Source organism: Anthonomus grandis, chromosome 22, assembly GCF_022605725.1.
Source record: "Anthonomus grandis grandis chromosome 22, icAntGran1.3, whole genome shotgun sequence".
Classification (NCBI taxonomy): Eukaryota; Metazoa; Arthropoda; class Insecta; order Coleoptera; family Curculionidae; genus Anthonomus; species Anthonomus grandis.
Window position 1 is genome coordinate 39,158,472 of NC_065567.1, and position 13,658 is coordinate 39,172,129.

Sequence of the window (13,658 nt, forward strand, 5' to 3'; positions counted from 1 at the left end):
TGATTTAGTCACAAACCGAATTTTATAACAAACCAAAAATTAAAACGCCGTAAAATTATCATAAGACAGCAATGCGATAAACAACGACCCAACGGAGATTTAATTTTTACTTTATTTTGATTTATTGTTATTTTTTGCCCCCAGTACTCATTGCTGAAATGTTACAACAATAAAGACATAAACCAAAATGTTTTCTAATAATCGATATCACCATCAGCTGTCGTTTTTCTCCTGGCTTATAGTAGAACGCATCTGCTAACTTGGGCTTGATTTACCACTTGATACACCAAATCTAATAGACCTAAATCCAAAAAATCACTGCTAAACAGTTTCTTTTATCAACTATATACCCTCTCTGCGACGGCTGTCTAATATTAATTGTTTTCAAGATAAAAATCCAAACTGACTCCTTTTACAGAACGAATATTTAGAAGTCATTGGAAAATGTTACTTTGTTTTTGCTTGTTTTCTTCAGTGCAAGAAAAAATAATTGTAAATAAGAAATATTTTAAAATAGCACTAAGAAGAGATTTTTGATTGACGTTACGACTATTTATAGGAAATGAAGGCTAGTGAAATTATGGTTAAATAGTTCTCAGTTCATGTCAACAAGAATGGTTCTTCTCATTTTATTAATATTTGCTTTATGGATAGGACCTTAGCCTGTCTCATGCCTGGTGCTTCCGTCTATCTCGCGTGGATTCACTTGTCCCAGCAAGACTCTTCATGATGCCCTTTCACTAGACTAGGATCCTATTAGCAAGGGAATCTGTCTCCTAGTTTCCAGCGTAGCCTAAGTGGCCAGGCATCCAGACAAGCTAAACCCTGTAGCCTTTTTACAGCCCACTTTAACTATGTTCTCCAGGGCATATTTAAAGTGGGGTAAAGTAAGCTGGCAGCCCTGTTGTTCGAGCGGATTGATACGACTGTATTGCGCTGTCTACAATTTAGGATTTTCTGTCCGCATTTTAATAAGAAGACAGTAGCGTGGTCCCCTAGCGAGTATGCCTTACTATAGGGGTTCCAACACAGAACCCTGCACTAGATCTGCTGTTCATTCTGGGTCCATCTGTATACCAGATAGTCCCCATGTTTGGCGATGTAGGCCCATTGAAGTCCTGGCACTCCTCCGCCTGCGATATGGGTCACGAAACTCTTACAATCCATCTTTCTATCACTGGGAGAGGAAATGCAGGGCTTGTGACAATATTTTTGTGTGACCAGTCTCATCCGCCCATAGTTTACCAAGGACATGTAGCCTATGCGTAATCCTCATTGCCTTGAATTGCACCCCAATGCCCAGGGGCGGAAAGCACAACAGCGGGTTTTAGACCAGTGAGGTTTTTAACCAGTAGTTGATTCATTTGGAACAAATGCGACACAGTTTCAAAATCATAGTATTGTTGTTATGAACAAGAGCTATTTAAATGACTTACACCTGAAATGGATGAAGAAATTATTAGATTTTAAGCGCATAGACAAATTGGTACTTCACGTCTCTTAATATTCACAACTGTCATCAGTGTCATTGAAGACCCCTTACCCTACAATTCCTCATAATTTCGAACGCCAATATGATGTAAACTTATAGTCGTATTAAGTCACCTTACTGTTAATGACAAATATCAACACTTGTGCCACAAGCAACAAGTCGTTTATCCAACTTGTTGCGTCTATTAGATGAATTCAATTTTAGAGTGGGCTGGGCTGCCTAGCTGCCACAGGGTGACATACTTCTTTATCTGTAAGGCAATAATTTAAAAGACAGATATTTGTATCTTGGTTAGATGTTGAGGTGCAATTTGTGTTTTTTGTGGGATTACTATCAACAAGGAGTAACAAAAAAATGATTACAAAAAAAATTATTCCGTTTGTTCTTCTCCAAAATATCCGATCATTACCCATAGAAAATATAATTCAAGAAAATAAAAAAACTTTTAGCAAAATTGTATATATTAACTACGACATATTTAGAACAAAAATAGTAGAACTGAACAATCAAGGCTACATATACAAGAACAATAAAAAGACAAAAATAAAAAACTATGGACATCGGCTGGAATTGTACAGACAATGCCTAATAGAAACAAATTATATAAGATTTGTTAGATTATACAGTCGACTCTCGTCCATAATAAAGCACTTATAAAATGATTTTATTAATTTTTATTCCTAACTTATAAGACTATATAAATACAATTATAAAATATAAATATTTCAATCAACACAATTTGTATTCTATATTTTTATAATACAATTAACAAAGTTTATAAGCTCCATACCTGTCTAAAAAGAAGGATAGGATTTTCCGGGCGAATATTTTCTTGGGAAACGAATTTTACTGATATTACAGGTGCATATTAGCATCTTATTTTTGATGTCCCTTCGAAATATTAAAAATTTTATGGGTAAAAAAAATCGTAAAATTAAGATTAAGAAAATGGCAATTTTTTCGCTTAATTTTGTCCTATGTTTATACTATATACATAAATAAATTAGAAATATTACAAACTGAATCGTAATTCAAGTATATTTTTCTTAAAATTGCATATGCATTGTTTAGTAATTCGTAAACACCAACATGGCGGAAATAAACCTAAATAAATGTGAGTAGAAAATGACGCCATTAGATAAATCTATTTCATTTTATAAGAAACACTAATTATAATATAATTAATATAATATAATTATTTAACTTCAGAGAGATCAGAATCTGAAGGAATAATATTTAGAATTCTTTTATTAAAAATCTTGACTTATATTATAGTTTATTGCCCACACCCTTAGCTCACTACGTCTTTAGAAATTTCGGTAAGTTTCTTAACCTTATTAATACTTCTTTAACTTTCACTTCATCATCGATGTCTGATATCTCAACAATCTGATCAGTTTTCAATGTTTCTTGTTGAGAAATGCCGTTTGATGAAAATGGCGATCTAATTGCGTCACTAATATTTGATTCAGAACGCACGACTTTTAATGATATGGTTTTTACATTATTCCTCTTTCCTTTTAAAATATTCCAACTTTTTATGTTTTTCCAAAAAGAAATTCTAGTCGTTTTGAAAAAAATATGGGTGATATTGTGAGTATTGGCTTGCAAGAAAAAAACAAAACAGATGCGATTCTAGCAGATATTCAAAAAGTTATATAATCTTTTTAATCAACAATTTGGTGAACAAAAACACATTTATTTTAAAAAAACTTTACAAATACTATATGAATAACATTTTAGAGACCATAATAAAATATTTTTATAAACATTATCCTTATAACTATAAAGTTACTGAAAGCAATTTGTTTTTTAATAAAATCTTCATTCACCTAAAATAACTGTCAAATAGTTATCTGTAAAACTTTGTTATAAAATAAAGTTCTTTATAAGACCGAATTATTTGAATTAAAGCCGCTATGTAATATTTTATTGTTCAATACGCTTTTAATATAACTAGTATAAAATAATTTTGTTCCGTAGTAGACTTTGTGTGCTTGAACTAACAATAAACACTGAAGTAATTGACCACACAAAAACACTTGATGTTGATGCGACCCAGGTTACGACAAAATAACGTAAATCCTGAAAGAATCACCTGTGAGTCAAACCATGTGGATTTCGCAAAGACACATCCTCAAAGGACGCAACTGCTTTCCTGCTGCTGGAGGAAATGAACCAACCAATTGACACATCTAAAAAGAGTGCTGCAGTATTTATAGGCCTAGCAAAGGCTTTCGACAGTGTGTGTCATGGCAAGCTTTTGTGAAAGCTAAAAAGTATTGGAATCCGAGGAATTGCACTCAATTTAATAAAAAGCTATTTAAACCAAAGGACGCAAGTGCAGATTTAGCGAACAAAAATGTTTAACTTCGGGGTCCCACAAGGTACTATAATTGCTTCTATATTATACATGATCGACCTAAATGACCTACTAAAACTTGATCTAAATTGCAAATGACACTGTTTACCATCCTATGTTATGTATTAACATGGAAAAAAATGGTGTATGTTCCATTCTCTTGCTATGTTACCGGCCTCCCAACTAATATCCAAATTACTATTATTCTTGGATTTAGAAATAAACCGGTCCAAAGGGTTAATTCAACTAATTAACGAGGAGTAGAAATAAATACTCATCTGGGATAAGCACATCCAATCGTATACAAAAAAACTGAGATCTTTATTATAGGAAATCACAAGAATAGTAAACTTTTACACAACAAAAACGGTGTACTATGGGCTTGCGCAATCCATGTTATATTTAATTGATAAAATAATAAAATTCTTAGAAATGAAATAGTATACAAAAAAAACCTTAAAATCATCTATAAATATCCGATACAGTACAGTATAGATGAACTTCTTACCGTTTTTTGTTTATTGCTCTAACAGTTTATCAAATTTGTATTTGTATGGTTTTCAGTACAAATCTTTGGCTTGATTAGTTGTATCAGTCTTTTAATAGTGCATATTTCATTTGTCTGATTATTTTGTTCGGAAAAATGACCCATTTAACTGGTAGACATAATACTTACCTATGGAGAGTGCACACAAAATGCAGTCGCAGCATACAGGTTGTATGTGAAAAGGTTTCCTCCGTAAAAATCGTCCGGCCCCACGTATGTTTGCAAATTTAGTTATTAGACTTCATTCGCATTTAAAAGAATAACGAGGAAGCAACGCTGGAAGAGCTGCTCAACCTGAAATGTTACAAATTAAGAAAGACATTTTAGAATTGGTCGAAGAGTACCTAACAATGAGTACTAGAGCCATAGCAGCTCAAGTTAAAGTTTCTCATAGGAAACTGTGGAAGACATTACGATAAGAACAGTATTATCATTATTAACGGGTACAAGCGTTACAACTTAAAGATCATTCTTGAAAAGCTGTATTTTGTCAATGGCTTAGCTAGAATAGACTAGGCCACATTTACATGAGATGGAAGACAAAATTTCCACAACAATCATGTTTGGGCAGTATAAAATCCGCATGCTGTATAAAGATCTAATTTTCAGCATAGATTTTCATTAAATGTTTGGGCAGGCATGGTAAATGGCATGCTTATTGCATCCTACTTATTTCCCCCTCGACTGACTCGGTGAAATTTATGTAAATTTTCTTCGACACAATCTGCCCCACAATTATTAGATGCTCCTCTAAATGTGAGACAGAATATGTGGTTCCTACATAAGGGGGCCCATTTTAGTCGAGAAGATCATGAACATCTAAATAATGAGTTCTCGAATAGATGGATAGGGAGCAATGGACCCAGGATTTTATTTTCGAAGATGGTACAGAGTCATGGATTCGCCAAGCAAGATTGTGTGCAAATTTTTGTAAAACAGTTAACCATTTAAATTAGTAAAGATGATTTAAAAATAAATTTCAATAATGTGACACTCTTTTATTATGCAACGTTTATACAGGGTCCGGCAAAATGATCTCCCACATTTTGATTTTTAATAAAAACGCCAATGTAAATGCTATTTATATTTTATTTGTATTAACTAAAAATATATCCTCCTCAAAGGAAAAAGTCGCATGGGGCAAGATCGGGTGAACGCGCACACCACCCAACGTCTCCACGTAACGAGATTACGCGGAAATTACTGGAAACATTTCCCTTAACAGGTCTATTGTCCTTCTTACAGCTACAGCTTATACGGCATATGAGCTGTAGCCCCATCCTGTTGAAACCACACATCCGGATGTTCAAGTTCCCTAAGTTTTGGTTCCAAAAAATTACGTAGCATGTCGACATATCGATCAGCAGTTACGGTAACCGTTACCCCTCCTTCTTCAAAAAAATAGGGACCCCAAACACCAAAAGAACCAACAGCACACCAAACGGTAACACGTTGGCTGTGAAGTGGCCTTTCATGGAGCGGCCGCGGATTTTCTGGTGCCCACTAGCGAAAATTCTGCTTGTTCACACAGCCAGATAAATGGAAATGAGCCTCGTCACTCGTTATTAAAAGCGCATTTTGTGGGACGTTTTGAAGAATATCATTGGAACATTCTCGGCGATTTTCCCAGTCCCGTTCACTAAGTTCTTGCACGATCATCATTTTGTATGGGTGGAACTTCAGATCGGTGTGCAAAATTCTTCTCACAGAACGATCTGACAAACGCAAAGCAGAGGCATGTTTAACAGCTGAACGTCTAGCAGATCGTTCAACTGCTTCTCTTACAGCTGCAATGTTTTCAGGTGTCCGAACACTTCTGGGTCTACCAGTTGATTTTCTTTTTAAGGCTGAACTTGTAGCTCTAAAATTTGAAACCCACAAGAGTATTGTTTTGCGATCTGGAACTGGATCATGTCTACCAAGCGCGAAGTGAGTACGAAAATTTCTTTGTGTCGTAATCACAGATTCGTTACTTTTGAAAAATGTTTCGATAACGAAGGCACGATCCCGTCCAGTTCATCGCGACAACAGAAATGGCAAGGCGCGCGCAGACAACCGACTACGCTAAGCTGGCTCCCTCTTTAGTGATTCGGGCTCAGTGGCGACGCAAAATGTGGGAGATCATTTTGCCGGACCCTGTATAGGTGATTTTTGGTATTTCAACTTCTATTGACAAGTTCTACAAGGTGTTAAAATAAATGACTTTTTCAAAACACCCTGTATATAGGACAAAAAATATTGATTAAACTAAGTGAGAAAAAAGTAAAAAAATATTTATAATAATATAGTGGATGGGTAAAAAAGAAATATTCTATTTTATATTTTTTAGAAAATAATATTGGATACTGTTTCTTTTTATATACAGGGTGGCCAACTAAAAATGCGAGGTACTGTATCTCTGAACGTGCACATCGCAGAGGCTTGCGGTAAAAAATATTATTATTATATTATATTATATTATATTATTACTAAAACCGCCAAGAGAAAAACCGGGAAAATCTTTCTAAGTTTCTAAAATGACCGCTAGGTAACGTAACTGCGATCTAGAATCTAAAAAGTAATCTTTTTGTAAATTTCGTTGTATTAACCTAACAAAAAAATACTTGATCATTAAAGTAGATGACAATCTGAAACTTTTTTGCTGTATCTCTGAAAATAAAGTGGCGGGTGGGGGAGGAGTGTGTATTCAAAGGTTTCCGTAAAAAACACTATATCTTAGAATTGGCTTAGGTGACTTTAACACAATTGTGTTCTTTAAAAAGAGCCATTCTTGGGTTTTAACTGCTTTAGTATTCGAAGTTCTGTTAGTATCATATATCGCCGCCAAAGAACTTTTTTGAACATTTCGACAGAAATGGTAATTGGAAATAAAATTAAATGCATTGGTATTGTTTTTTTTTTAATGAAAAGTAGCTAAATGATCCCCAAATAGGCGCGCGCAAACCGCATCTCCGTCTCTTATTTCTAACCTAAAATTAAGGCCAAAGAAAATTTTATATGAAAAATCTATACTCTCTTTTTTTTTGGCAGTTATTAGTAGGCCATGGAAGGAAGCCATGGAAACAAAAAAAAAATATTTAATATTACAAATTGTCAAAAGTTGTTAATAGTTTCGCTTACTTTTGTATAATTTTTATCGTTGTAATGCGTTTTATGAAAGATGAAGCTGTGGATTTGCTTGGGGTTTATTTTGAATGTCTTCAGAATGCCGCAGTAGCAAAAAAAGTTAACGCGACTCGATATCGAGCCATTGGTAGTTTTCGGCCTACATTTCAATCGCAACGAATTGGAACCCAAGAAAATATTAACTACGTACTGGGATACATTCAAGGAAATCATTGTTAGCACAATAGCATTATCCATTGAGTTTGGCATATCGCAAACAACGGTTTAACATTTTTTAAAATATAGGTATGTTTAAATGACCGTCACAATATACTGACTGATTTGAATTTATCTAATATTTATTTTAATTTTTATTAGTAATTTTAATTAATTTTAGAATGAACCCATATCATGTCGTTTTGCATCAGGCCTTACAAGAGAAAGACTTCGATTAGAGGTTGCACTATTGTCATTATGTGTTGGGTATAATTCGGGAAAATAAGGAATTTCAAAATTCTTTGGACCGATGAAGCCACCTTTAATAGCGACGTAGAGTCAATCTGCACAATATGCATTACTGGTCTGTAAAAAAAATCCACATTGATTGCGTAAAGTTTAACACCAAGGTCGTTGGAGCGTAAATGTCTTGTGTGATATACTGGGAGGCAGAATCATGGGCCATAACGCCTGTCTTAACTTTTTGACCAATCAACTGCCGTTGTTGCTGGAAGATGTGCCGTTGGAATTGCGGCATATTTTGCTATTGCTGTGCGAGAGCATATTAATGCAGTTTTTCAACAGTCTATTTCCATGGCCTCCACGATGTAGATCAACATTTTGAACATCTACGGAGGCATTCAAAACCTCTTTCTTTTAAATCGGTTCTTTTCAGGGCGACAAATTAATATGAAAGAAAATTCGAGAAAAATTAATTTAAACATTCGTATAAAATTTCCTTTGGCCTAAATTTTAGGTTAGGAATAAGATATCGAGATACGGTTTTCGCGAGCTTGCGTGAGCATCATTTAGCTACTTTTAGCTACTACTACTAAAAAAATATACCAATACATTTAATTTTGTTGAGAAAATTTACCATTTTCGTCGGAATGTAAAAAAAGCCCTTTGGCGGCGACATGTGAAACTAACAAAACTTCGAATACTAAAACAGTTTAAGCCCAAGAAGGATTTTTTTAAAGAACACAATTGTGTTAAAGTCAACTAAGCCATTTCTAAAATACAGGGTGTCTTTTACGGAAACCTTTGAATATACCCCTCTACCACTTTATTTTCAGAGATACAGAAGCAGAACACAAATATAGAGAAGTGCAGGTGCCTTGTTAATACAAAAAAATGTTGGCACTCTACTGAAGGAGCAAATATTCGAACTAATTTTGACATTTTAATCCAACTATTGGCAACCTATCTAACCAATCAGATTTGAAAGAATGCGTGGTCAAATCTGGCACCAAATTTGAATTTATTAAAAAGCGGTAAATTCAATTTCTAAGACGGGCCCAACTTGAGAAATCTAATAAATGTCATAATCCGTGGGTACTCTTTTAACCAGCTGACTGTGCAATTTAATGTAGTTTCATAAATTGGGCAAATATTTATAGAAGATAACCTGCAAATGTAACTTTTGAAACCAAGAATTAAAAAAACACTTGAACCATTAAACAACATTTTCTACTCCAAAAAATGTCTTTGGGTAATATTGATACACATGTCATATGCAAAAAATAATATTTCTTCAGTAATAATATCTAGTTAAACTACAGGTATAAAAATTAAACACAATTATATGATTTTATGCAAACAAAAATATATTATTTAATCATCTGGAAAATAAAAATACAAGATTTCAAGTATTCTTATACCATATATAATTAATATTGTTAATTTAAATGCAAGACAAATTGTAATATAATAATAATAATAGTCTTGAACATGTTCTGTTTGTATACCAAAAACTGCAATAAATAAATAATTACTTCAATAATAAAAAAAGTTTGAAATTAGTAAATTTGTCTAGAACGAAGTAGTAGTAGAATAGTAGTAGAATATCTTAGTATGAAAAACCCTAAACTCTGTTTAAATTCAAATATCAATATAATATGATAATAACTGCAGTTGGAAACCTAATTGTATCATGTTTTAATTTTTTTTCTTGCGTTAAACATAGAAAAAGTATTAAGTAAGATGAAGTTTAATAATATAAAATAATAATACATAAAATGAAACCTAAAATTCTCTAAAACATAAATATAATTAATAGGAAAATCCTATGGATAGGCCATGTCTTTATCATTCCATTATTCCAAGTCATTAATAAATTACATGGAGACTCTACCAGCATTAGTTCGGTTCCAAAAACTGAAGATATAAAATCAAGTTGTACATGAAATAATAAAAGATGAAACAGTAAAAGACACTATACATATGGAAATGGAATATGTAGTGTTCAACTAGTTTAACAACATTCTATTTTATACTAATAAATTGCCTATTAACAACAAAGTGATTTAGAGTTGGCTTGTTTTCAGTGTACTCAATAGTTAACTCTTTTATAGCGGCTATATTAGTACTACCTTGATCATAAATAGTTGCACATACATTCATTCCAATTGAGTGCAAGTCGTTAATACAGTTAATTATAAAGTTTTTTAAAGAAAACCTTGAATCATTTGTTATGTCAAAAATAGTCTGACAAGACTAACCGGTTTACAGGGGCTATTTCAAGAGTTAAGTTTGTTCGGCAGTCTTGATTTTAAGGTTTTAAACAACAAGAACAACTCCGTAGATCTGATAGGTTTCAGGAACCCTGTTAAATTAATTGAAAAAAATATATCAGGCCGGCTTCGTGGGTTCTCTCTATGGTCAGTTGTCTCAGTTATACTCACTCACTCAGAAGTAAAACACAGTGGATCGATTTAAATATGGTGTTTATTAGAGTTAATATTAATCGATAAAAGACGACGAACTAATGAAATTTGTATGGCAAAATATCTATGTAAATATACGTGATGGTATTAAAAGTAAAACAAAAATAAAGAAAAAAAAAATATATATATATATATAATTTTTTTTCTTTATTTTTGTTTTAATTTTAATAATGTCATATAACCTAGAGGTACCTCAGGTACCTCTCATCTGAAGTAATCACTCGTCAGTGATTACTTCAGAAGCATTACATAACAAAGCGTGGAATTGAATTCTTTTAATTAATGTAATTATAACATTAATATTATTTAGGTTTAAAAGAAAGATAATTTATACCATAATATTAATATGACGAGGTGATAAAATAATAATTAAATTATGTTAAATCATAATATAAAGAAATTAAACCAATTTAGTTACAAAATCAATTAAAGAGAAAAAACTAGTGGGCTTACGGGTCAAGTTCCATGATGATAAGTTCTTCTTTCGGGGGCGAGCGCCCGCGATGGGCTGTTTCTCACCACCTAGGGCTTATGGCACGATCTTACGTTGACGGGGCTAAGGGCGGCGAAATTATTATGTGCTAGGCTTCAGGGCTAAATCATTACCACTGCTGGGTCATTGACGGCGTTTTAGTTCTTCATAAGTAAGTAGCCCTAAGAGAGATTTATCAATGAAAACACGGAACACCAAATAAAATATCACCAATAGGGAAAAACTACTTACGAAGTTTCGAGAGGCATCTAACCACTATTAAGCATTCGGCTTCGAAAGATAACTGGTCAAAAGTAAATAAGCACTAGTGAATATTAGTTTCGGATGTTAATTTCACTAAAAAGATGCTGGCAGGGAGAGATGATAATAGATTTGTTTCACGTAGACTCAACCTCTCTCCGTCACAGCTGACAGCATGGTTGACTTTCGACGGAAGCAGGAGCTGGAAAGACCTCCCAGATGCGCTGCGGGACTGCTTAAGTAGTAGTCCAAAAGACAACTGCGCGCAAGACCGGAGATCGAAGAACTTCTCTCGTTACTTTATGGGTTTAGCTGCCATGGGCCCAACCAAAACCCATAGATCACGAATAAGCAAACTATAGAGTGCCTAGAACAAAATATATATACGGGCTAAAACGGAATAATTTAATACGCGGCGACACTGGCGTCAGCTTTATTAAACCGGTTGACCAACTCATCAGCCGTGAAATCTTCTATGCCCAAATTCCACAAGTATAAAACTTTAAATTATGATAAATAGGAAGCCATTAATTTCTCCAAATTTTTCTTGACCCACGAGGCGACGCCTTCCCAAAACTAAAAATAAAAAAAGCCAACGTCAAAATTGTCAAAAAAGTCACTAACATCACTACTGTCAAATTTTCCTAATATGAAGTCACCCTAAGATGACCGCCGCTTTGGCGAATCAAGTTTCATGGGGCTGGATATAGCCTAAACTGTGGAACAAAAAATTTCATTATTTAACAAAAATTTCAGAATGTCCTCGATTCTATTTTAAAGATCAAGTAATTTTTTGTTAGGTTAATTTACCGAAATTCACAAAAACTTTACTTTTTTAAGATAGCAGTTACGTCTCCTAGCGGTAATTCTAGAAACTTAACTCAGACCGAACCGTCAACTCTCATATAATCCGAAGTATATTATAGGTCCAAAGTAGAAAATTAGCTAAAACCTCCAAGGTATAATTCCGATGTGAAATTAAACGCACATAATATTGTTATAAATTAAACTATGAACAGGAAGCAGGTCTCAGATTGACCTATTTCCACTTTTACTTGGCTGCCTTTCCGACACACGGAAATGTGTGTTTGTTTTATAATTAATAAGTATTTTGGCTTAATATTTTATATCTCGTGTACTACTTTAAATTTTCCTTTTTTTACCAATTTTGCCCTAAAGTGTTTATTTATATTTAGAATTGTTATACTTTTAGGTACTGTGATAGTAGAAGAAAAATCCTGCTCGAACACGTCCATGAAGGTTACGAAAAAGAGTGGTGGGACTACAATGAATAGAAGCCAGTATACATCCGTTCCCTAACTTAATTTTAGGTAGTATCTTAAACCTTTTTAAGAAAATTCCTAGTTACCTCAAGCCCAGGTAGTCTTTACTAAAACATTTTTGTCACATACCCGCTAGCAGTAGATGTAACTTGCAAGAACAGTCTTGGCGATGATTTTGAGTAATATTTTGTCACGGATCTGAAAAACTTTATATAATTTATTTATTTCCTTCATTTCAATTTTCCAGTTATGATCAAATCAGTGAAAATAAACAATATAAATTTTAGGTGCTACGTTTATCATGAAGACCAGATTTGCTTTTAAGTAGATTGGTCGTGAACAAAAAATAAATATATCTTATATTATGTAATATATGTGTAAAGTAATTGCTTTTTATTATTATGATATTCTCTTTATTAGTTAATTTCGTTTTTGTTAATATATCTCATTTTTTTATTGCTGTGTAGGAGTGTATAAAGTTTTTATATAGATGATATGCCTTTTCGTGCCTGTTTTTGAAGCTCTTAAAGTTACATAGAAAAGCGTACTTTTATTCAAAGTATTTGCTTACGTTTTTACAAAAAAAACATTTTATACCAGCTCGTAAATTTTAATGACATAATTTTACAGGAACAACGCAATAAGTTTTTGATTGGAATATATTACAGGGATTATAAATTAAGGATAGGGAAACTTTTCAGTTTGTTTTGAGGTATTTTTGTTTAGGTTTTTATTAACGTGAATACAGTGCAATTTTGTAACGTGAATCATAAACTCTTACATGGTAAAATTTGAACTGCGATCAAACTTTTTTGAAGATTGCTGTTTTCAATTGTAATTATTTCAAATCTTAGTTTTTAACAAAACTGTTCGTATAATTTAAATATTTTATCTCTATATTATTTTTAATTTTAGTATTTTACGTTTAAATTTTACCATGTAAAACTCAAGATTGACTTAAAAAGTGCACTTGTGTACAGAATAAATTGGTGCTTTTTGGCTTGTCTTAAACTAATTACCTTTATTATTGTAATGAATGATTTATTATTGTAATTAAAATATGTTTTTTAACAATTGTCTTTAAGTTAGGTATATTTATTTATATTGTAGCAAAGCTTTTTTTTATTTAATCGGAAGGTACAAATTTGAAATATTATTATAAAGAACATTTTATTTAAGAAATGTCTTTCTTGT

General features: G+C 32.8%; 1 protein-coding gene across 1 annotated transcript in view; it reads left to right on the top strand.

Moving 5' to 3' along the window:
• Positions 1–13,217, top strand: part of LOC126748386 (E3 ubiquitin-protein ligase ariadne-1) — a 36,821-nt gene extending 23,604 nt beyond the window's left edge. The window contains exon 7 of the mRNA XM_050457592.1: positions 12,395–13,217. Within this exon, the coding sequence (XP_050313549.1) occupies positions 12,395–12,476 (82 nt within the window). The 3' untranslated portion in view covers positions 12,477–13,217. The remainder of the gene's footprint in view (positions 1–12,394) is intronic.
• The last annotated feature ends 441 nt before the right edge of the window (positions 13,218–13,658 follow it).